The sequence below is a fragment of the Phoca vitulina genome, unplaced genomic scaffold (assembly GCF_004348235.1).
Source record: "Phoca vitulina isolate PV1807 unplaced genomic scaffold, GSC_HSeal_1.0 scaffold4, whole genome shotgun sequence".
Taxonomy (NCBI): Eukaryota; Metazoa; Chordata; class Mammalia; order Carnivora; family Phocidae; genus Phoca; species Phoca vitulina.
The window spans coordinates 39,465,965-39,492,008 of NW_022589707.1; the positions used below are offsets into that span (position 1 = coordinate 39,465,965).

Here is a 26,044-nt window from a genome sequence, read left to right on the forward strand (position 1 = left end):
AATTGGATATATGTTAGGAAGGCTGAGAAGCACGAGGGCTGAGGGAAAGGCTTGGGAGTGAGCAGGTCATTAGTGACCTATGAGCTGATTTTGTGAGGCTCAAGTCTAGCTGCAAATGGTTAAAATGCTGATCATGTTTTTGGAATAGAGTTTGACAAAAAGAATATCTGCAAAAGATAAGGTTCTGGAAATCTGAACTGTCCAATTGCTCAAGATACAGGGAAACTGTTAATAAACGCAGAAGCTTTCTGTGGTTGCACTATGGCCATTAGAATTTAACATAGGATCTAAGGAATGAGTAATTTCCATTTGTGGAGATTGGAGTGTGGGGAGGGAAAAATGAAGAAATAGCATATTCTGGTGGTACATTTTTAAGCTAGTGTTTTGCAAGTATAATAGGTTATTTCTATTCCTGTAAGACTCCATTTGTTTTAAAATAATGCCATTATTTGGGAAGAGTCTGAGCTCCGTAATTCCTCAATTACATTTTAATAAATGGAACCCCAGAAAAACGCATTCTTCAAACAGGAGAAGAAAATTTTTTTCAGAATTCCCTCTACATCAGGTGGTAAGCATCATGCTGTAGACATGTTCTTCTATGTGTTCTTTATAGACAATTAATCCCTTTGAAGCTCTGCTTTGTTATTAATAAAATGGAAATAATCTCTACATTGTGAGGTTGCTCTGACTGCTAAAGCTAGCCTCTCTTCTTTTTTCTGCCCCGAGAAGGAAATCTACAGCCCTTGGTGACACAAATTTTGGTCAGATTAATTCCTCACCATGTTTACCCTTCAGGTTGAAAAAGAAAATCACATTTTCTGTATGAGATTTGATCCACTGTTCAAAAATACAAATTTGGCACTGTAGAGAGGAAAGGAAGGTAAGAAGCGAAGGCAGGGAGTAAGGGAGGAAGCAGCAGGAGGCAAAGAGACAGTTTCACAAGAGAATAAGGGCAGAAAGCAGAAAAAGTGAAAATGATGAGCAAGAAAGAAGAACATAAAGAAATGAAAGAAAGGTGATATTTTCAGAATATGCATTGAAGTTTCAAAAAATATGTTTCAAAGCATCAAGAAGCATCAGGCTGTCATGATTTGACCACTTACAGATCACTTACATTTGGGTGCAGAGCTCTCATATGACAAAGGAAGGGCTTGTATTTATATCTAGTACTGTAGTTGTCACAAATTACACTCCCAAATTAAAATGTAATCTAGTGAAACATAGTTATAGAAGAAGTAAAAATGTCATATAAATAATTCCTGAATCACTTATCCAACTTGCCCTTGACATTTTCACTGGAGTCTAAGTCACCCTCCATCCCCCACGGAGGGCAGGAATCTTGATCTATTTTGTTATCTATGTATTTCAGGTGGTTAAAACAATGCCTGGCATATGGTAGAAGCTAAATACACACTTGTTGCATAAATGGTCATTCATTCAATAATTATTATGAGATCACTATAGGCCAGCCCTGGGCTTAGTATCAAAGAAATAAAGATACATTTAAAACACGATAAAAAGCTTTTGCACAGCGAAGGAAACCATGAACAAAACAGAAAGGTAACCTATTAAATGCGAGAAGATATTTGCAAATGATATACCCAATAAGGGGTTAATATCCAAAATACATAAAAAACTTGTACAACTCAACACCAAAATGCCCCAAATAATCCGATTTAAAATGGGCAGAGGACCTGAACAGACATTTTTCCAAAGCAGATATGCAGATGGCCAACAGACACATGGAAAGATGCTCAACATCACTCATCATCAGGGAAATGCAAATCAAAACCGCAATGAGATATCACCTTACACACATCAGAATGGCTAAAATAAAACAGAAACAAACACAAAACAAAACAACAACAACAACAAAAACAAGAAATAACACATGTTGGCGAGGACGTGGAGAAAAAGGAACCCTAAGGCACTGTTGGCAGGAATGCAAACTGGTGCAGCCACTGTGGAAAACAGGATGGAGGGTCCTCAAAAAAATTAAAAACAGAGCTACCATATGATCTAATAATCCCACTCCTGAGTTTTTACCCAAAGAAAATGAAAACACTAATTTGAAAAGGTACATGCACCCCTATGTCTATTACAGCTTTATTTTCAGTAGCCAGATTATGGAAGCAACCCAACCCAAGTGTCCATTGATGGATGAATGGATAAAGATGTGATACACACACACACACACACACACACACACACACACACACAGAGGAATATTACTCAGCCATAAAAAAAGAATGAGATCTTGCCACTTCCAACAACATGGATGGACCTAGAGAGAATTATACTAGTAAAATAAGTCAGTCAGAAGACAAACACCATATGGTTTCACTTATATATGTAATTAAGAAACAAAACAAATGAACAGACCAAGAAAGAATAAGCATTAAAAGAGACAAACAAAATAATAGTCTCTTAAATATAGAGAACAAACAGATGGTTGCCAGAGGGGAGGTCAGTGGGGGAATGGGTGAAATAGATGAAGGGATTAAGAGTACCCTTATCTTGATGAGCACTGAGTAGTTTAAAAAAAATTAAAATTGGGGCACCCGGCTGGCTCAGCTGGTGGAGCATGTAACCGTTGATCCCATGGTTGTGAGTTCAAGCCCCACGTTGGGCATAGAGTTTACTTATTTATTTTTTTTAAGATTTTATTTATTTATTTGACAGAGAGAGACACAGCGAGAGCAGGAACACAAGCAGGGGGAGTGGGAGAGGGAGAAGCAGGCTCCCCGCCGAGCAGGGAGCCCGATGTGGGGCTCGATCCCAGGACCCTGAGATCATGACCTGAGCCGAAGGCAGACGCTTAATGACTGAGCCACCCAGGCGGCCCTAGAGTTTACTTTAAAAAAGTAAAAAATAAAAATAAAATAAAATAAACCTAATAAAACATGGTTCCCGCCTCCGCAGTGTGGTAGGGGGAGAGAGACCTGTGAAAGACCTAAGTACAAGAAGCAGCAACACGTGAATATGGTAAGCACAGAGACGCTGGAGCTGTATTGCCCGGGCTTTCTTGCCAGTTTCTACCTGCGATGCCTTGGACAAGTCTCTTAATCTCTCTGTGCCTCAGTGTTCTCATTTGTAAAGTGGGGCTATAACTCTCATGGGGATGTCACAAGGACTGCAGAAATTACTATGGGGGATGTGTAAAGTACCTGATAGAAAATAAATGCCAAGACGTGCAGTTGAAAACATAGTAACAATGATAAAGGGGGCAGGAGGAAACTTTGGGATAGGACTGTGGCCTTGAGAACAGTGATGGTCTTACCACGTACACTTACCCCGACTCTTCAAGCTGTATACGTTAAACACGGACAACTTTTTACACATTCAGCACACCTAAGTAAACTGGTTTATAAAAAAGAAAAGACATGCAGTAGACATTTAAAACGTCAGAACAAAGAATGGGGGTGTAAAGAAGGACTGATTCTGGGAACAGAGGTGGCCGCTGTCAGGAAAGACCCCCAGCGAACACCTGCCCTCTTCTCTGGGTGGGGGTCTCCTAACGTGGCTCCCCATTTGCCAGGTTGTCAGGGGACAGGATAGCACAGTTCAGAATGGTGCAAGCCCAGACCTGCCTGGCGGCGAGAAGTCCCATCAGATGACCCAGCACTCAACTAAGGCAACGGCTGTGGGAAAGTGATGCAGGCCGTGGAGACCAGAGATGCCAAGGAGCCAAAGCCACGCCAGATCCCCTGGGAGCTTCAGTCACTGGTTCCATGTGGGCGGAGGGAAAGGGGAGAGAGAAGGTGGAGGATGAGGTTGGGGGATAGAGACAGAAATCTTGGGCTCTTGGGCTGTTTTTTACTGCACCTCGATGACTTGTTTTGTTCTTTAGTCTTCCGTCAATAGTCATTTTTATAAACAAGTATTTATTGGGGGAGTTAGTCATCTAATTCGTGAAATAACATTTTAGATTTTTATGTCCTTTTTCAAAAGAAATTCCTATTCATTATAGGAGATTTTAAAAATACCATTGGGTACTAAGAATAAAACTTCACCTCTTATCCCATTTACTACAAAACTACCCTGTTTTGATCTTTATCCTTCTCATTGTTTATATATTATACATTTAAAAAGTTTTTAATTGCAAAAATGAGATCATATGGTGTTCACTGGTTTATAGCCTGATTTTTTAAAATTAAATGTGAACATGATTACATGTCGTTTAATATTCTACACGATCAATTTTAACAACTTGCAAGTATTTCATTATATGGATGTATCATAATTTATTTTTATGTACTCCCTTATGTGAACATTTAAGTTGCTTCCATTTTTTTCTATTACTGAACATTCCTGTGGATGCATCTTTGCACACATCCTTGATTTTAGTGTTCATTTCATGTATTTCATCTGCACAGTAATGTCGGAATGAGGGAAGGAAAGTAAATACATAAAGTAGTTGATTGTACTCTTCACAGGAATTACTCCAACCAAAGTCCCTCCACCCTGGAAATGCCATGTGCCTGCCCCACAGGGGCTAGAATGGGGTGGGAGAAACCCATTTGAAGTAGGGAACATCTTGCTTGGCCAGTGATTACAGGAATCAGCACTCAAGCCCCTCACTCTGCTACGTTCCCAGAGCCGAGCCAGTTGGGAGCCATACCAAGGCCAGGGCAGTGTCGATGAGCCAGGCAAGGTGGGCTTCCCCTGTGTCCCCCTCCAGGAGACAGGCAACAGCCTAGCCTTCACAGCAAAGGAGCTGAGCACGACATAGCACCCCTCCTTCCAGCCCTGCACAGACCACAGGAGGGGTAGCCTTGGACTGGGCATTCTGCCTCTCTGCCGCATACCCTACCACATGCTAAGCCAAGAAAGGACAATGACAGTGGGAAGGAAAAGGAGGAGCAGGATAAGAAAACTCAGTCATCTGAGATAGCATGCTTCCATCCCCTGGGCTGCTATAAATATATTGACAGAGGAGGGGAGGAGATGAGCACATGGTTTGGCTCCTGGGAGTAGAGAAGGGGTAGGCAACTTAGGAGGGTGTCTGAGGGGTTTGCACCCCACTCAGAAATGCAAGAGTAGAATAAGCCAACAGAAAGAAAGAAAAGAAAAGAAAAAGAGCACTGCTCCTCTCCAGTCTGCTCATCTGGAAAACTGAACTAAGCTAAATTGGGCTAACACCAAAAGAACAGTGCCCTTCTAAACTCTTTTTGAATCCTAGTACAAAGTCTATTATTTTTAACTCAAAGAGGGATTTTGGTTGCTTTTTAAAATTTATTATTATAAAATACTATGACCTATTAGTTCTGTCTTTTCTCTAATAGTGGATACCCTCCAGATAAGGTCTCTGGTTTTGAATCCTCATTTGTTCGATCATTGACTTGTCCATTCATCACACATTGATGAACTATAATTGATTGGTAATCCACTCTGTGCAGGACATGGCATTGCCAGGTATTGTGTGTATGGTCACAAGCAGAGTGGATCCCTGTGCTCATGCAGCTCTGGGCTTGTGCGGAGAGCACAATTAACAGACAGGCAAATAAATTATTACAGATAAAGTGCTGTGGAGGAAAAAAAGAAAGTACCATCATGAGACTAACAAGGCAGACCTGCTTAGGTAGCTACAGACGGCATCTCTGAGAAGGGGCACAATAGGACTGTCAGTCACCCAATGGGTGAATTCTCCTTCTGGGCACACAGGAAGACTACATGCCCAGGCCCTTGCATCGGGGTGGAACCATGAGGAATGTGGGTGCAAGCAACGCTTTCCACTTCTAGGCCTAGCCTAAACAATCCTCCACGTGTTCCTTATTTCTCACCAGATGAAAGCAGGTGATCCTGCAGAGGATTCCCAGAAGGCCAAGGGGTTGGAGGGGGCACATGCTGGAATGGCTTGGTGGCCATGGGGCACACAGGGGAGTCCCCATTCTTATTTCTGATTTACACACACACCAACCACATTGGGCTAGGACCTGAAGGCAAATAAATTTTATTTTTTAAAACCACTAAGATTTGGAGTTGTAAGTGATTGACTATTCTGAATAAGAGAGGAAGCAAGGTTACACTAAGGCCTGAAGGGTGTGCAGAAGTCAACTGTTGGGAGCCCTGGGACAAGGACATTCAAGGCAGAGGAAGCAGCATGAACCAAGGGCCAAGGCAGGAAGCCCGTGGAACTGCCAGAAAGCTGGAAGTATTGGAGGCAGGTGGGTGAAGAAGTAACATGAGGAAAGGTTGCAGTGACAGGAGGGGCAGGTGATACAGAGACCCCACCCCCCACCCCCCCACCCCGCTTTCTCTCTCTCTCTCTCAAAAAAAAAAAAAAAAAAGGTTGCAGACCCCTAAAAAATATTTGAAGTGATCCTGAATTGGGGGCCAGAAAATTGGGCTCCTCAAATCTCAATTTCCTAGGTCTGGGTAAGATTTAACAGAAGGGGAAACAATGAACAGTGATAAGATGTATCTGGGTTATCCCCCTTTTGTTTTCCCTAAAATGGGGTTTGGGGACTGCTCCCTTAAAAATGTCATCACAATAAAATTATATTCTTAAGACTAAAGAGGCTTGGACATAACCAATCACATCTAAAACATAGAGGACTAATTATTAGACACACTTCACACCTCTGGAGGGAAATGCTCATTATTGTGTTAGAGGATAGGAATCTGGCAACTCGGCAGAATGCAAATGACCCAGAGCAATTCCACTGGAGCTCGCATGATTACATTCCCATATCGTCCCTCAAGGATGCTAACAAAGCTACTGGGACAGGAGGGACTCTGCAGTGGTTCTTCCATATCGATCATACTGGATTAAGTGGTCTGCCACAACATTTAAATAATAAACAAAACACTTGAAGAAATCACCTTGGACACAGGATTCGCTGGATGTTTGCTCTTGGAGGGTGAATTTATCACAGGACGAGGATATTGCGATTTATTTATGTAGCACCTGCTCTACCACTTTCTTCCTTCTTTCAGCTCCCAGGATCTCCTTTCCCTACAACGTCCCTGCGGCCACACCCACCTTCTAGGCGATCAGCACAGTCTACAGTGACTCATCCTGGAGGGATTTTTTGTCTTCCCATCACTACCCTCCTTCTATATGTTTTGCTTTGTGGATCCTCTTTATTGTTTATTAAACAAGTTACTTAATCAGAACATTCTCCTTTCTTTTACATGATGCCAGGACTTCCATTTTCAGGAGACACTATAATTAACTTCTCAGGAAATGTTTACATTGCCTATAGTTTTTAAGCTTGAAACACCCTCCCAGGAAACTGATAAAACAGTATGACGCTTTCAGATCTGCTTCTTAAGACACAGCTAGTTTAGGGACCACAGATTTGCTGGCTCACTCTGTGTGCTACCAACGACATCCATGAATCCTCACACACTAGCTTCCACACCCCATCCTAAGGAGGCCTAACTCACAATGGGACCAAAGGCCAATCACAGCACTCGGAACATTTCTAAGATATTTGCCTGACACTGATTTTAAATTTTGCCTACTAGACGTGAGCACTCTAGATATGGAACACAGAAATCTGAGACACAAATATGATTCAAGTAAGTATGTATTTTAAAAGGTTTGGTGGAGGGTAGGGGAGCAGTGGAAGAGAGAAAGGAGACGAAGAGAGATGAGGGAGAGAAGGGCAATAAGAATAGATAAAGAAGAAGGAAGGGGGAAATGAAGGCAAGTCAAGAGAGATCACCATTACATAGATGGGCTTTCTTATTCAGAAGAATACAATTTGGGCCTGAAGGGTTACTTTCTGGCAGTCCATATGGCTTCTACACAAGTAAACTTTATCAGACTTTTCATTCTCTGCAATGCAAACCAGACAGCTAACTGTACAATTGCTTTGATTACTTGGTCTCTAAAAATTAGCCAGCTATTGACTCAACTTTCCATTTTATCATGCCTCCAAGATTTAAACAAATGCAAATTTTTTTTAACAAATCACAAGCTTTGTGATAAATCAGGGTAAGTGCCAGAACTATTGTGAAACGATTTTGTTTTCAGATAAAAACAAAATTCATCTTTGTCACAGAGGAGACTATCCATACTGATATGCTGGGTGCAGAATAATTGTTTTTATGATTTTAAGCATGTAGAATATGAACAGCAGATAAAGGGATGTTCTTTCTAAGCCATTTCTATCTCCAGCACCTAAAACAGGATGGCATGACATAGTAAAGACTCAAAAATATGTGTCGGACACGGCTGTTTTAGATCTTTTTGAAACCTTGATATATGTAGCTACCGTTTGAACAAGTAACATTCATGAGCTATCTGTCCCTTAAATGTATTCTGTTAGGTTACCTTTTCCCCTGCCTTGAAAGAAATTTAGGGCAAATCTCATGTCTTCAGGTTACTTTTAGATAATAAGAAGTCTGTCCGCAACTCAGCTCAACAAAACACAAAGTGGAGTAATTAACATGTTCAGTCCAGTGAAATATTTTGAACTCGATTCAAAGTTAGAGCTTCCCCACTTCCGGGCTCAGTCTGTTGCTGGCTACTTCCCTGAGGCAGGAGAAATCTATCCCCTCAGCTGCCCTTTTCTACTTCCTCCTCCATCTTACCAGGTGCCCTTTCAGACCAGGATGGAGGGGAGAGAAGGAGTGGGAAAGGTCTTACTCGATTCGTATTCATACCGCTAAAAGAAGGCTTAGGTGCTCTCCCAGCAAGTATTTAAAGTGTTCTCTTCTCCGGGAGTGATTTCATGTGTTCCCCCTGAAATCACCGGGGATCTCTCACCTGTAATAAATGCTTGTTGCTTAGGGCTGCTTCCTCGGCCACTGGAAATCTGGAGGCCCACCCTCCTTTTAGTGTCACTTTACCTTCCCTGTGACTCTCCTGGACGACTATCTCTGAGCCTGCCTTGCATCTGCTTCATGAGAAACAGTCACTCTTTTGCCCTGACAAATGCCTGATACCCAATGGGCCCTCCATGCGACAAGCTGAGAGCAACCTGACCTTTAGATTTCTTAGGGGTGAGTCAGGCCCCAGTCCACTGTGTCCACTAAAGTGCAGAGGACACTTATTAAACCCTCCAATAGGTCTGGCTGAAGCTATTCTCCCTGCGCTTGAGGAAAGGGACAGGGACGCTCCCCACCTTTTCTGGAGAGGGTGAGATTTTGAGCACCGTGCGTGGTTTGCTTCAAAATTCTAACTCTCCACCTTGTTATCCCCCCAAATGTGGGTGAGGAGTCAAGAGTCATACAAACACTTCGTGTCCATGTCTTTTCCACTTCTGCGTGGTGGTCTTTCCCAAATTTTGAAATGGCACATTTACTATACTGGGTGCCCAGCCAATACCGAGATTAAAATAGTTCCTTTTTGGGGGCGCCTTGGTGGCTCAGTCGGTTAAGTGCCTGCCTTCGGCTCAGGTCATGATCCCAGGGTCCTGGGGTCAAGTCCTGCATCGGGCTCCCTGCTCAGCAGGGAGCCTGCTTCTCCCTCTCCCTCTGCCACTCCCCCTGCTTGTGCTCTCTCTCTGTCAAATAAATAAATAAAATCTTTAAAAATAAATAAAATAAAATAGTTCCTTTTTCATATAGTATTATACAAAAACAGTCCATTTTATACTAAAATTTGAACATCTAGATTTCCAAAGCAGATTAATCAAGACAATGATTGTTCACATGATTGCATTTTACAGTTTTTCATGTGGTTTGGTTAGGAGGTATCTCTCTCTACAAATCACGGCTTGGCTAAGCCTCTCTAGATGTGTTTTTTTACTTGCTCCCTCTGTCATTTTTGGTTTCTGAGCTCTCAGCTACAGCCCATATCATATCAGTCTCCTGGGGATATCACAGGATCAGGTTTTAGTCATCTGCAAAGTTGGTTTGGTTCACTATTTATGTCCTCTAATTTCTCCGTGAACTTCTATGAAACTGTGAAATTGAAATATTTGAGTTAGGAGCATATTTTTAGGAACTAACCCCGGTAGCTTTTTGTGTGTTTGTTTTGTATGCTGTCCCTGCAGCCAGTGACCCTTGTCCATTCCGTCAGCTAGGACTACTGTTTTTATGACTTTACAGAGAAGGAATGACACAGCATAATGGCAGAAAACAAAGAAATGGATTCTTTTCTATTTCAAAATCTTGGGCCCTGGAATGGGCTGAAGATTTGGAAGGATGAGTATTAAGTAAGGAAAGACTCTGTTCAAGTTCCACAGGCCAGGGGAAGCTAATAGACCAGTGGAGGGTGGTAGAAAGGTGCCAGAGGATGGGGGTCCCTAAGAAGCAGCCACAAACCCCACCCATCTCCAGGCAGAGCCCTGAGAGGAGTGGATAAAGGAAACCCTCTGGTAGAACTAGGGAAAATGAGGCCAGGGGCATTGCACCTGCCTGTCCTGGTAGTTTGGAGGAGGAGGAGGAGGAAACACCAGGATGGAGATGTGTGTGTGGTGTGCCTGGGCAAGTGAGGCAGCCCCAGATGGACCCTAATGCCCAAACACATCCTAAGAACAGGTGAATGACTCCTAAAGATAGCACATAAGTGGAGACAAACCTTATACAGCCTGCCGAGTTTCACCTCTGGAAAGAACAACTTCTGTCAATCAAGTGTATCAAGAAAGTAACTCAGCAGACAGGCAGACCTTAAGGTGTCTTGCTGTGGAGGATATGGGCCAACACAGCAATGACTCTGAGGAATAGACCACTGGGGACCAGGAAGCAGATGCCAGCACCAACATATGACAGCAACGAGAAGTCAGCCTGCTGCCCTCATGAGGGGTACTGGGTGAGGCCCCCAGAACCTGGACAGACCTGGAAGAGGAGTGGGACAGAGATCTAAGCACTGGCCCCAGAGCCTGTATTTGGCTGCTGTAGTGGATGGAATAGTGTGCCCCCGCCCCGTGCCCACCCCCACCAAATTCATGTCCACCTGGAACCTCAGAATGTGATGTTACCTAGAAACAGGGTGTCTGCAGATATAATTAATTAAGATGAAGTCATACTAGATTAGGGTGGGCCCTCGGTCTAACGACTGGTGTCCTTGTAAGAAGAGGAAACAGAGACACAGAGACCCACAGGGAAGCATGCCCTGTGAATATGGAGGCAGAGATTGGAGTGAAGCAAGCCATAAGCCAAGGAACGCCGTGGATTGCTTGCTGGGCGCTCTTAGAAACTAGAAGCGAGGCAGGGAGCACAGCCCCGCCGACACCTTCTAGCTGCTTGCCTCCAGAACTGTGAGGGAATACCCTTTGCTGTTCTAAGCCGCCCCGTTAGAGTCTGTTACGGCAGCCCCAGGGAACTAGCCTAACTCCTAAGCACACTGCCCCTCCGCACATGGCACCGACCAGCAGCACTGCGGCGGGTGGGAGACAGGCCCCAAAGGGTCTCATCCAGACGGGGCGGAAGCCAAGGACTTCCATCTGACCGAAGGCCTCATCAGCTCTGAGCACAATCTGGAGCTCTGCTCTCAAAAAGAGGTCTATTTTTGGATTCAGTTGGGATCAAGTGCAGCACCAGTAGAAGGCTCGCTCCTGAGAGGCTCTCTGATGCTCCCAGCCTTTCTGTGGTGTCCCGCACTACAGATGATCCAGACCCCGCCCAGAACTCCCCTCATCCTGGCTCTGAAAGGACAACACGGCACACGGGGAAGGGCTGCAGATCTGGACCTGGGGGGTGAACACTAGCTTAGCTAGGTGACCTTGCGCAGGTCACGTAGACTTGCTCCTCCCACCTCATCTTACCTACAGTATATGAATTATACTGCTTGCCCTACTTCATCTCAAAGGACTGCAGTAGAATGAGAATGGTCTGGAGTTGGGTTATTTCTTTAAGATTGTATTTATTCATGAGAGAGAGTGAGCAGGGAGGGAGAGGGAGAGAGTCTGAAGCAGACCCCACACTGAGTGCAAAGCCCAACGTGGGGCTCAATCCACAATTGTGAGATCATGACCTGAGCCGAAACCAAGAGTAACTTGGTTTAACCGACTGAGCCACCCAGGCGCCCCGGTCTTGAGTTTTAATACACTGCATAGGAAGAAGTACTTATTATCATGATGACTGTAGATTTGTCTTCTCCTTCCTCTTCAAATAAGTCAAATAAATTTTCGGTCTAAGGCAAAAATTGATAAAAACTCAAACTTAAAAATACATTTCCACTATCTTTCTTTAAGCTGACAACTCAGCTGGACTGGAGCAGGCCACTTTGAGGGCTGGGGGGTGAAGCACTATCGTATCCAGCTGTGGCACCAGGAGTTTATGAGCCGCTCTTCCCCTTGGGGAACAGGGGCAAAGCCAAGGAGCCTTAAGGAAGGGCCAGCGATCAGGCTGGAGGACGGCAAGTGTAAGGCCACCAGCCTGTTCCAAACTGGCCACTGCAACTGTACTTTTCTAAGAGAGTTGGCTACAGGAGTATAGTTCAGCTGAGAGTCATTTAAAAAAAATTGGTGAAATATACATAACAAATTCACCATATTAATTATTTTTAAGTGCATGTTCAGAGGCATTAAGAATATTCATATGGTCATGCAACCATCACCACCATCCATTTCCAGAACTTTTTCATCACCCTAAACTGAGACTCTGTGCCCATTACACAAGAACTCCCCACTCCCTCCAGCCTCTGGCAACCACTCTTCCACTTTCTGTCTCTATGAACTTGGCCACTCTATGTAATTACGTAAGTGGAATCACACAGTATTTGTCTTTCTGTGTTTGGCTTGTATCACTTAGCCTAATGGCTTTAAGGTTCATCCACCTTGTAGCACGTATCAGAATTTCATTCCTTTGTAAAGGCTGCATAATATTCCTGTGTGTGTGTGTCTGTGTGTGTGTGTGTTATGTTTTGCTCATCCATTCATCCATTGATAATGGGTTGTTTCCACCTTTTGGCTATTATGAATCATGCTGCTATGAATGTGGGTGTGCAAATATCTGTTCAAGTCCTTCCTTTCAATTCTTTTGTGTAGCAGAGAGTAATTTTAAAATGTAATCCATAGAAGAAAACTAGTAACTGCTAGAAAAACCTAAAATAATTAAATTTACCTTTCTAAGGATTCAAAAAGGAAGCCATCGTTAGGGTTTTCAGAGCTCATGTTATAAAAGCTTTTCTTATCACAAACTTTTTAAGAAAAATGACAAAGAACTTTCTAGACTCTATTAGAGGACTATACAAATGACAGGAATTAATTATTTTGGTGATTACCAAATTTTACACCTGTCATTTATATATTTAATGTCAAGATTATAGCTTTAATTATCAAAATTGACTATAGAACATGAAAATATATTCATTCAATTTCTTAGAATATTTTGGTTATAGCTAACTTCATACATATATAAATAAGCATTTTAAAAATACTGCATGTGGTAACATGTAGTTCTAAGGAATATCATGCTTCATGTGATAAGCTTATTCCTCTGTTTTATCAAATGCCTACAAGTAAATCAAATTTAAATAGGTGAAGACAAGGCACTTACTATTTAAATAATCCCTAAAGGAAATCTTTTGGAAAATATACTTTTTGTTATTCAAATGATCACCTGTTATTTTCTCTACTTCAGAATTTCATGTTCTGGGATTTTTTTGAAAAAGAGAAACTCTTCAAGTCTGAAAAATGAATCACCACTTTCTTTTTTTAAAACTTTACCAATTGGGCTCATCATATTATTTTTTTGGCTCAAAGCATTATGCTGTATCTTTGGCTATTTTGAGCACACTGAAAAGTAGAAAAGAGCACCACTCAACATTGAGAAAGAATGTAAAAGGGCAATATTTTCCCAGGATTGTCCATACAGAAGCCAGCTGTCAGAGGCCCAGGGAGACACCGCATGCTTTAATGGACTGTCTCGCCTTCTCCTTTCTCCTCTCACCAGCTCGCCTTTTTTTCTCCTACTTCATTAATGGCCAATTCCTGTCTCTTTTCAGGATATTTCTGGCCTCACTCTCTTCCGTTCTCTCTGAAATGCCCTAGATCAAGACCTCACCAACTTCTGTTTAGTGTGTTGTCTCCAGTCTCTGTCATCGTTGGCCATTGCCTCTGCCCCCAAGTCCATACTCCTCAGCTCGACATGGAAAACCTTCCATAATCTGACCCCAATCTTTTTTCCTAGTCTACTTGCGCTCTTGTTTCTCATGCACCCTGGACTGTAATGAAATCTGCTCCTTCTGGGTTCCCTCTGAGTTCCTGCCTCCAAATCTTCACACCATGTTATTTTCTCTGTCTTCCCTGTTTCTCCTTCCTGGAAACTCAGGCTCTCATCTGTACTCTCATGGGGAGTTATTGATTTGTCTCTTAAAATGCTTGTCACTTTCTACCCCATGTGTCAGTTATCTGTGTTTATACCTCAGTCCCTCATGTCTTCTATCTAATAAAAGTTGAGGAATGATCATGGGATACCAAGCAGTATCAGTAGCCTTGTTTCATAATTGTATTACTCTTATGAACAGTCAGAGTTTTGAGTTATGTGCAATAATCATAAAATAATACACAGAGGACATATTGTGCTTTCCAAATCTATTACCTATTATCACAAGACTTCTGAAAGAGGTGACATCTCGAATCCTCATTTGACATATGAGCAAAATGAAGCAAAGATCTAGGAAAAAACAGTGTTGCTGTATCAGGTGAACAGGAATTTCTGAAGGTGCTAGAAAAACATAAAGTATTCACAAGAATGAAGCTCAGCCTGACTACGCACCCTTTGCTACAGTCTCTAGACAGCACTACCTATGAACTCAGGAATGTCTTGATTTATGAGGATCATCAAGATTAACAAAACTTCAGATGAAACGCAAGAGTGAGTGTGTTCTCTCATGACAATAGAAATCACCAGAGATCACTATTAGTAATGTTCTTTAGGACAGATTCTCCTTTTTATTTTTTATTTTATTTTTTAAAAGATTTTTAAAAACTTATTTGAGAGACAGAGAGAGAGAACATGAGCAGGAGGAGGGGCAGAGAGAGAAGCAGGATCCCCCCTGAGCGGGCAGCGGGGGGGCCTGGATCCCAGGACTCCGGGATCATGACCCGAGCTGAAGGCAGCCACCCAACTGACTGAGCCACCCAGGCACCCCCAGATTCTCCTTTTTTAATCCAGAGGAGCCATTAACAGGCATCTGCCTGGATTTGCCTTGCTCTCAAGTGCAAATCTCACCTCCAGTCAAGCTCCTCTCAGTGAGGTAACTTTGTACACAGAATCAGGCTAGTGGCAAAGTATCCCAAGGAGCGTTTTCCTGTTATAACTCACTCTTCACCCCTGCAAGGCAATTCATAAGAAGTTCTTTGAATCTCTGGCTTCCATTATGCCTCTTTATACTATTAAATAGATTTAGAGCACTTTACCTGTTTTGTCCATCACTTTTTCAATGGAGTACACATAAGCCATTAGAAAGGAGCGTTTTTTAAAAGTACACAATGGAAAGCAACCCAGCCCTGTAGCATGCAAATACCCTGGCCAAAGCTAGCAGAGTCTGTTAGGCAAATCCTCTCTTGGAGATACCTTTTATTCCCTTTGGAGTGTCCAGCAGCTCTCTTTTGTTTTACCCCCCTAGCACTCAGCAACATACGAGCTATTTACCCAACACACTGGGGATCCTTACATATAGAGCATTTTAGCATATGTTTATAAAATACATTTGATATATCTAGATTTTTTAAAAGATGATTAAACATAAACCTTCCCTTTTTGGAGTAATCCTGGCTGTGAGCTTCTTGGCCCTTGTACTTATTTCTTCAACACAGACGATTTCTAGCATGTGGTGCCCATGGACAGCTCAGCCAAGATCATGCCATTTTTCCCTCCTCTGGGACCCAACGCCCAACATCTCAGACAGCAGTGAGGCCTCCCACCAGACCCTGTTGGCTCAAGGCCCTTTGTTAATTTGCCTAATCCTTTCTGCCGGCAAAGGCAGCAATGCCACGGAGGCCAGAGCTGCAGTAGTCAATAATCTGCTTCCTCTGATCTTGCTAACAAATATGAAGAGATGGGTGAATAGGCTCGACAGCCAAGTATTCTGGGCTTCACCTATGCTACTGGGTGAAAATATTGGTAGAAAAGCTTCAGTAACCATGAATGGATGGTCTTGTGGTTTTACATACCTTTCCAGACTCCTGAGATTTACTGTTGGGTAGTTTCTGATAAAGAACTGTCATGGTAGAAATGCCATGTAATTCTTAGACCCTCAGACTCGCATTTCAGAAAAGCAGAAGCTGAAATCCAGCTCTGTGTTGTAAAACAATCTTACGTAAGTTGCTTAACCTGTTTCTTCCTCTGCCAAACAAGAGTGAGATGACCCCCACCGGCCTCTGTCTGTAGATGCATCTGAGGGCCCCTGGACAAGTGCACAGTGCTGGGCAAGAAGGACGGTTATGCCCGGGATTAAGTAGGAGGCTTTGTTGTGGTGCACAGGTGCTTTCTCTTTATAATGTCTAAGTAGACACAAAACAGTAGGAAAAGGAAAATAACCAGCAGGAGGGGGATTTATAAGAATGAACTTTTATCTGATAAAAAAGGGACTGTATACATTTTATTACAGTTCTAATTATACTGAGTGCCTTCACTCTCCAAGGCACTTTCTAGGTGTTAAAAACACCAGAAAAATAAAATGCAATCACTGACCTCAATGTGCTTACATTTGGTGTATACGTTTTTGGGCGTGTCTGTGTGTTGTGACTACATGTGTGTATATGAGTGTGTCCATGTCTGTGCGTCTGGGTTCACAGCTAAACTGAGGTACACTGGAGCTTGCTATTCTAAGGAGCATGGTTTACACGGGGAGTCCAGGCTGATTGGCAAGGATCTGGAAAAGCTTCACAGACAAGTCTGTGTGTGTGCTGGGCCCTGACAGGAATAGAACTTCTGCAAGCAGAAATACAGAAGGGATTTGGGAAGAAAGAAACAAAAAATACGTGAGAAAAGGCAGGGAGTGGAGATAGTGCAAGGCATGTCCCATGGGTAGCAGTGTGCTGATGTGTACAGGTAATGTCAGCTGGACACCTGTGAGGCCTTTACCTGGCTAGGAGGCACCAAAGACAGGCAGGAGGGGGCCTCTACATCTCCAGCAGTCTCTCAACCTGCACTTATCCCGCCTCTGAATCAAAATGAGCCACATTAAGGCTGTTTCTCTGACTCTGCCCTTGTCCTTCAGTTTGGCACAAAAATGGCACTTTCTTGCGCTTACAAGACAGATTCTAAGGATTTACTTGGAATTTAGAGTTCTGAGGAAGTGTTTCTGTGTACACAGGAAGGCTGGCAAAACAAGAAGGGCATTCCACCTCCCAAAACACTGTTGTTTTTCCTAACTCATTTAACTATAAGAAAACTAGGAATCCTTTAAACTCCTATAAGGCATGAGACTCAAGTGGTTCTACTGCAGTATTCTCCAAGTGCATTGCTAACAATAAAGAGAATATTCACCATTCATTCATTCTTTCCTTCATTCAACAACTATTTACTTAACACCTATCATGCACCACACAGCTGGTCTAGGCATTGGGGATGTGGTAGAGAACACAGTAGATAGCCCCCCACCCTGCCCCGCCATGGAGCTCACAGGCTAGTGGGTGGAGACTGACAATAAATGAAACAAGCAAGTCAAAGAGTAAGCCAGACTATGAGATGCACTATGAAGATAAGGGGCAGGGAAAGAACACAGGTAGTGCCAGTGACATGTGAGCTAATACTTGAAGGAAGAGAGGGGTAGAGATTCATGCAGATATCTATGAGAATAGCCTCTGTGGCAGGAGGAACAGCAATGCAAAAGCCCCGAAATGCACCTGAGGTGGTTGAGGATGCCAGGATGCCTAAAGCTGAACGAGGGAAGGAGACGGTAGTGAGATGTAAGGGCAGAGATGCAGCAGCAATCAGGAGGCTGGAGCAAGAGGACCATTAGTAGAGTGCAGATTGTGGAAGCAACTAGAAGATGATATTTCATGGTGGAGAAGTGAATGATCGATATTAGCAGATGCGGCTGAGAGGTCAAGTAAGGTGAGGGCTGAGAATGGACTCTTGAAGTCAGTCAACGTCGTGGAGGTGGTTGGTGACCCTGACTAGAAGGGATTAGGTGGAGGGATGGGAGAAAAAGCCTGATTGCAGGGAATTCAATGGAGAAAGGGAGGGAAAGAATAGACCACAAAGCGTTTTGCTGAAAAAGGAGCAGAGATATGAGTGGTCATTGGATGAGGAAATGCTGCCAAGAAAAGTTGTTTTAATATAAGGAACCCATACAACCCAATAGCAAAAAGGCAGATAATATGATTTAAAAATGAGCAAAGGACCTGAATAGACATTTTCCCAAAGAAGACGTGCAAATGGCCGGTAGGTACATGAAAAGGGGCTCCACAGCACTCATCATCAGGGAAATGCAAATCAAAACCACAATGAGATACCACCCCACACCTGTCAGAAGGGCTGTTATCAAAAAGATAAGAGAACAAGCATTGGCATGGATGTGGAAAAAAGGGAACCCTTGTGCACAGTTGGTGGGAATGAAAATTGGTGCAGCCACTATGGAAAACAGGATGGAGGTTCCTAAAAATTTAAAAATAGAGCTACCATATGATCCAGCAATCCGACATCTGGGTATCTATCCAAAGGAAATGAAATCACTATCTCAAAGAGATGCCTGTACCCCATATTCATTACAGCCTTATTCAAAGTAGCCAAGATATGGAAACAACTGAAGTGTCCCCCAATGGATGAATGGATAAAGATGTTGTGGTATTCAGCCATAAAGAAGGAAATCCTGCTATTCTCAACAACATGGATGAACCTTGAAGGCAATATGCTAATTGAGATAAGTTAGAGAAATAAAAGTACTTCTTGATACTATTTATATATGAAATCTAAAAAGAGTTGAACTCATAGAAACATATACAGCATGGTAACTATAGTTATAATACTGTATTATATACTTGAAGTTTGTTAAGAGAATAGATCTTAAACGTTCTCATGGCAAAAAAAAAACCCCACAAAGGTAACTATGTTAGGTGATGGATCTGTTAATCTTACTGGGGTAATCATATAAATATATCTATCTATCTATCTATTTATCTATATGGATATATATGGATATATATATGTGTGTATATATATATCCAATCATCACATTGTATACCTTAAACTTACACAATGTCATTTGTCAATATATCTAAATAAAGTCGGGGGGTAGTAAAAAAAAAAGAAAGAAAAGCTGTTTTTGTTTGACTGATCCTTTTTGTTTTGTCCTGTTTTTTAAGTGAGAGAAATAACAGCCTGTTAGTAGGCTGATAGGAATGGATCCAGTAGAGTGGAAAACTGATGATGCTGGAGAGAGAAGGGGAATAGTTGGAGAGGGAGACTCTAGTGGACAAGTGAATGGGATTACCTTAGGCAGCAACAGAGACAGTTCATGACCTGGAAAAAAAGAGAAGGCAAAGCAGCCGGGCACCGAGGCTGGAATGCAGATGAGTGCCTGGAGCTCATGGAGATCCTCTTCTGACAGCTCCATCCTCTTCTCATTGGGAATGTGCAGGGGGCTCGTGGTAGAAGAGGAAGACAAGGTGGGTCAAGCGGGGCCTGGGGTGCTGACCCTGAGTGGGGAGGAGGTGTGACATGATCTGACCTGCATTTTGGAAGCTCCCAATGGCATGTGGGTTCTGAAGGGAGACAAAGATGGAAACAGAGCAGCAACCAGTTAGGAGGTTACAGCAATGATCCAGGATGAAGATGAGATGTCTATGGGCTTTTGTCATAGACCACAGTGGTAGCAACGGAAGTGGTAGCAACAGATCAGATTCTGAATATATTTTGAATACAGGTGAGTATGGAAGAGTCAGTGAAGTACAGGGTATTTTATTGTTTTGCACCCAAAGGAATACAACAAAACCAAGAGATGTTATTACAACACTTAAGACAAAAAGCAGTCACATTTCAGCTGCTTTTTACTGACAATAATCCAGTTTTTAACTAGCAAAGACTATTCCAGAACTGTGGCAATGTCAGTAAGTGAGGCCAGTAAACACATAAAATCTGTTGGTATTATAAAGCATTGTAGAAATTGAAGCTGTGGTTAAAAGCAAGGCATCTGTATCTGGTCCAATAAGCCAATTGTCAGAAATGAGTCAATAAATCACAAAATTAGTGTGAAAAATATTTCAAGCTTTCCAAGATCAAAGAACGGATAGTAAAATATTAACTTGATGTCATTTTAACTTTCTTTTCTCAATATTTATTAGTGTTTGACCTCCCTTGAAATGAGAGTTCCATTATAAGGTCTTTTGATAAATGGATTGAAGGTTGCTCAAAGCACTCCATCGTCACTCAGTATTTTCTATTCTCCAGTGAAACACTATTAGTCTGCATTTTATAGTAACTGTCCTCAGCATATCAAAAACATGCATCTCTACTCAACACAGAGAAGAACTAAGAGGATTGCCCTTTCTCTCCCTTCTCTGCCACTGGTAACTGCAATTACAGATACTCTTACAGATAAAGTAGGAACACGCATATTTACATTGCATGGTAAAAGTGTGACGAGGCCTACTTTAAACACATTTAATCTAATATTTAGGGCTTGAAACAACCAGAATAAATGAGGAGCCCAGTTCCCCTTTTCAAATTTATAGCAAACTTCCTAGAGAGTAGAGGGCAGAGATCCCTCTCTCTTCTTTCCCTATGTCAGGTTTGGTTTTAGAAGCATTAACCATTTTTGTCACCCAGATGTTCTCTGCCATCCTAAAGGGCATATAAGACAGATTCCTGTAAGAATCACGGCAATTTTTGACCAAATAATTAAACTTCTGGAATTTAATATTAAAGAAACAAAGATGCATAAAGATTTAGCTGCAAAATCCTAAAATTTGTATGGATCCACAGAAGACCTCGAATAGTCAAAGCAATCTTGATAAAGAAAAATAAAACTGGAGGTATCACAATTCCAGACTTTAAGTTATATTACAAAGCAGTAGTAATTAAAACAGTATGGCATTGGCATAAAAATAGACACATAGATCAATGGAATAGAACCGAAAACCCAGAAATAAACCCACAATTTTATAGTCAATTAATCTTCAACAAAGGCGGAATGAATGTACAATGGGAAAAAGACAGTCATTTCAACAAATGGTGTTGAGAAAACTGGAAAGCCACATGCAAAAGAATGAAACTGAACCACTTTCTTCCACCATACAGTGGATTTTGAAAGAAAATCAATATAAATTGACCACATTTTTATAAGTAGAAAATATATATTTACATGTATATATGTACATAGAAGGAAATTAGAGGCATAAACACCAAAAGATTTATGTGACTATTTCTAAACACAGGATTTTCAGGGAGGCTGTCCTTTTGGCTCATCAGTACTTTGTTCTAATTTTTCCATAAGCATCCTTTTATTAATCGTGTAATTGGAAATGTATCAGTAAAAGTTACTAAACATTATTCACGGTGGCACTCAAGTCTCATAAGTCTGGCCAAATGCACCCCTATGCCTCCTAACCTTATTTGCTTTCTAGATATGTGGTTATGTTAGTGTTTAAGCCCTAATGTGGCCCAGAGATGGCCTTCTTCCATAGATCTCTGACAATCTGCTCACAGTCAGGCTGACTACATTCTTCAGGCAACAAGGGCAAGGAAATAGGTAACAGCCACAGATTCTAATACCCATAGAACCACAAAGAACGAGGCTTTAACTATAAGCTTCAAAAGAGATATGTCATAATGTTGGTTTCCTTTGCATGAAAGCAATAGGAATTGTCTAGCAACAAAGTGTAACCAGCACATCTATGGGGATTAGAAGGTAGGGCACATAGGGGAGGAGATAAGAAAAGCCCCAGAAAGTGATCATGAACTCAGTGCATATTTGGTGGGATGGGCCTTGTGCTATAAAACAGCAAAGCACAGTTAGGGAAATTCCAGGTAATTTCAAGAATAAGACCCAGTTAGGCCTAAGCAATTTCCAAAGATTCCTTTAAATTAAGGATGAGGTCCCTAATGAACTAAATTCTAATACCTTGAACTTCAAACAAACTGCTTGAAAAGCAACACTAAAAACATCAAACAGAAAGTAGATTAAGTGCATGCTCCATCTGTAAGAGCTTGCTTACCACAAACTCAATTACTTGTTCCAAAATGAGATCCCAGTTTGTTTGGATTTACTGATAGGCTTATCCTGATAAATGAGAATGACAGATCTAAGAGGAGAAAGCTTCTGTTTCTTGGTTACACTCAAAACCACAGCTCCAGGTAAATGCATAAACAGGTAGCTATGCTTTGCAAAACAAAACAACCCTTTGCAAAACAAAACAGTGTGTTTCTATAGGCAAAGTCAACCCCAGTATATACGATTTTTATCTTTTATGCCATCTATTTGAATATAGAAAACACTAGGGTATATTTGTGTTTGGAAATAGGTCCCAACTCCCACAGCGCCCCTGCCCAGGGATAATGTTTATTCCAAATAAGTATGTTCTCTCTGTTCAGTTCTACGGTTTGCTTGTATCCGATTTTGGCCTATTTTTCAGCTCCGAGCAGAGGGCAGAAGCATGTGGGCCTCGCTCCCCCGTTAACGCACTCATGCCTACCGTCCGTCATGCTGGCCTTTGTGAGGCTGCCAGCATCCTCCTCTCGGGGACATCTGTTGCCTTGCTTCAAGCAAGGCACTTCCTAAGCACGTGACTGGGCCGTGCAGAATCAGAGAGTGCCACCTCCAACAAGAGGCGTCTGTCCACCTCGCCTCTCCCCTGTCATTTCCTCCTCCAGCCTCGGCCTCAACAAGTGGCCGAGCCTCACACAAGCTGTCAGGGACAGATGCTATGTGAAAAGAGGAAATTGGACTCAAAGATGCTACAGCTTTTTTAATTAAGTCCAACCTAAAAGCCAAATAGTGAGGCATGAAATGAATACTTACTTGCAAATAAGCACCACATTTCAAGACCAAATGCACTGGTTCGGGTTAGCAGGCAACTTCTTAGCTTTCTCAAATGTCATATTGTTCCTCATTCAGTGCGTTGGATATTTTCACATCTGCAGTGGACAATTTGTTTTGCATTGGTACATGAGTATCCTGAGTTTTCTTTTGTCATTTCCTTCCTCTGCCGTCCCTGGGCTAGTTGAGTTGGCAGGACCAAGGGTGTCCACACACAGCCAAATGTTCACTCACATCTATTCATCACTCACCTCCTCGCTCCCTCGCTCCGCAAACACCCACCGGTGCCCACTACACGTCAGGCCTGGCTTCACATTCTACGAAAAAGGAAGAATAACATCCTGGCTTTCCTCTTCCCAGCTCCCCAAGATAATTCTAGTCATTTGCTTTTGTCTCCATTTTCTCTAGTTTACTATTTGTTCTCTATTCTGGTTCCTTACTGTTTCTCCCTGTGAAATGCCTGCTAATTAAAGTGGACTAGAGGCCCAGGGCCTCTGCTATAATTCTCAGCTTACATCACCAAGATCCTTGTTGATTATTAAGGATGGTGAGGACTCAGGGAGAAGAACACAGGGAGTTTTAGAGAGAAGAAAGTAGGAAAAAGAAAAAAGAAAACCCTTCAGACACAGAAGGAAAATAGAGAAGACAAACCTTATGACATACCTTAGAAATTCTAAGGTAATCACAAAATGCAGATGGGCCTCATTAAGATTTATTATTTTTCTAATTTCCTTTCCATCCTTTCAATCACAGAGAATGAAATCTATTATTTAAGGTGCTTGAGAAAGTTTTCATATATTGCAAAATCAGTAAGTGGTGGGGTGGGGTACCTCAGGCATCATCTTGCCTGCTTTACAGACCAGGAAACCAGGGAGAAGGGCTTGTCCAAGACCACACAGCGAGGTACTGGCTGAGGCCAACTTGGAGTCCCAGGTTTTCTGATCTTCTCCCCTTCCTATTCGTAGCCCCAGCCCTCTTCCGCAATTCAGTGTTTTCTAATATATCAACGTTATAGAACATTGCATGAGTTGCAAGAGAAAGTAGATAAAGCATATGCTTGCTAGGGAAATCAAATTATAATGTTTGGAGTTTTCCTAGAAAATCATGACCTGAAGTATTTTTTAAAGAATTTCTGAAAAGGGGGCGCCTGGGTGGCTTAGTCGGTTGAGGCTCTGACTCTTGATTTTGGCTTGGGTCCTGATCTCACAGTCCTGGGATCTAGCCTGGCATCAGGCTCCCCGCTCAGCACAGAGTCTGCTTGTCTCCCTCTGCTCCTCCCCCTGCTCTCTCTCTCTCTCATAAATAAATATTTTTTTAAAAAGATTTCTGAAAAGTAAATTTCAAACAAACACAACTGAGAAAATGGGAAGGAGCAGGAATTGACTTGTTCCAAGAGCATACTCACCATTGGGTAACAGTCAGTAAAGGAATATCTGACTTTGGATTATTTTTATCTTAGTTTTATTAAGGAAGACAGAACATAAAAGTGAGTAAGAATTTGATTTCCCTCGATCTACTAGTTAAAACTCTTTGGGTTAAGTGACAGAAAAGGTAGCCTAAGTTGGCAGATGCAAAACAAAGAACATATTGTTCTAAGAACCAAAACATCCAGAGGTAGGTCTCATTTCATGCATGGCTTGGCGCAGAATTCGGATGGTGACTAACACTTGCGTGGTCCATGCTGGGTACTGCTCTCAGTGTTTCACATGACTCGCCTATCTCAAAACAACTCTGTGAGCAGCTATTACAATGATTCCCACTTTATAGATGAAGAAACTGAGGCACGGAGACTAACTTGTCCTGAGTGACCCCATTAGTAGATGGCAGAGCAATTCAAACCCAAGCAATCTTGCTCCAGAGTCTAGATCTTCATCACTGCCTCCTTGTATCACCAGAGTCCAGATTTTCATCACAGCCTCCTCATATCACCAGAGTCCAGTTTTGTTCTATCTTTCATCTCTGCTGCCTGTGTGTTTCCATTCTTTTTGAGATTCTCCCCTCCTAGAAGCAAGATAGCTTGAAACAGCTTGAGCCTCAAAACGACAGTCCCAAGGTCCAGCCAAAAAGGCCAAGGGTTTCTTTTTCCTACATCCTGGCAAAAATCTCCCTGCATCTCACTGGCTTGAGTCAAACATGAGAGAATGCTAACGTTCTGACTGGCCAATCCTGGGTCCCCTATCCCCATGGAGCAGAAGGTGGCGACTCCCCCAAACAGCCCCAGAGAAACTGAAATAGTTATCAGAGATGGTGAATGGATACTGGCTGGTAGAAACAACTGGTGAACACCACATTGTAAAATGTCACCACAAGAATTAAAACACTTTGCTTTCAATTATCCAATAGAAGCTCTTGGTCTTCAGGAATTATAGGTATTCCCTAAGACCTGTGGCAACTTTCATTTTTACGAAGGAGAAAGGTATATGAAAAAAATCAACCAAGATAAGACAATCATGGTATATTTATAATCATGGACTACCTCTACCAGGCCCATTCATATCAGTTTTAGGATTCTTCAATGAATCCATGGAATCAGAGAATCTTCTCCTTAGGGTGGATATGGGAGCTCATCCATCCCAAGATCTCACATAGAGCACAGGCTGTCCCCAGTGCTGCCAAGGACCATACCCTCTGTTTTATAAGGCAGGTCTGTTTCTCACCTTTCACATAAGGCAGGGTTGGTGGAGAAAGGGCAAAAGGACAGGAGAAAGAAAGGTGATACTCCAGAAGACACCTGCCTTTACCTCTGCACCGTGGAAACTGTAGCACCATACTCAGGCCTGTCTCCTCATTTCCCTCGCCACCCCATCCCCATGTGCAGCCCTTGCCTGTACTTTCGCACCTCTCCACGTGTCCTGATTGTCACACCAAAGCCCCTCGTCTACCTCTCATTGTAAAACACTTCGGATCTGCTGCTCCTCTGACGCCTCAATCCTTTAGGCTTCCCAAGGTCCTCTATCCTCCTCTAAATCATCTTTATCTTTTCCCTTGGGAGTCTAAGTGGAAACAAAGAAAGGCGACAGAGATTGCAGTTGTGGGAGGAAATGTTTATCTACAGGGGACCAAACCACGATGGGTGCATGTGATGTCCAACCTGGAACTGATGCTATGAAGTGTTTGTGAGCACTCTCTAGGAGCTATCATGACCTCCTAGTTGTGGGAGGCCAGGGAACAAGACTCAACACCCTGTACCTGGACTCCAGGAAATATTTCATTGTG

General features: G+C 42.4%; 1 protein-coding gene across 2 annotated transcripts in view; it reads right to left on the bottom strand.

The window, feature by feature from the left end:
- Positions 1-26,044, bottom strand: part of CHN2 (chimerin 2) — a 292,339-nt gene that overhangs the window by 184,267 nt on the left and 82,028 nt on the right. Inside the window, exon 1 of one of the 2 annotated variants that reach the window (XM_032401869.1) lies at positions 22,811-23,852. The exons of the other annotated variant lie outside the window; for it this stretch is intronic. Within the exon in view, the coding sequence (XP_032257760.1) occupies positions 22,811-22,829 (19 nt within the window). The 5' untranslated portion in view covers positions 22,830-23,852. Of the gene's footprint in view, positions 1-22,810; positions 23,853-26,044 lie in introns of those variants that run through there. 2 annotated transcript variants of the gene reach the window in all.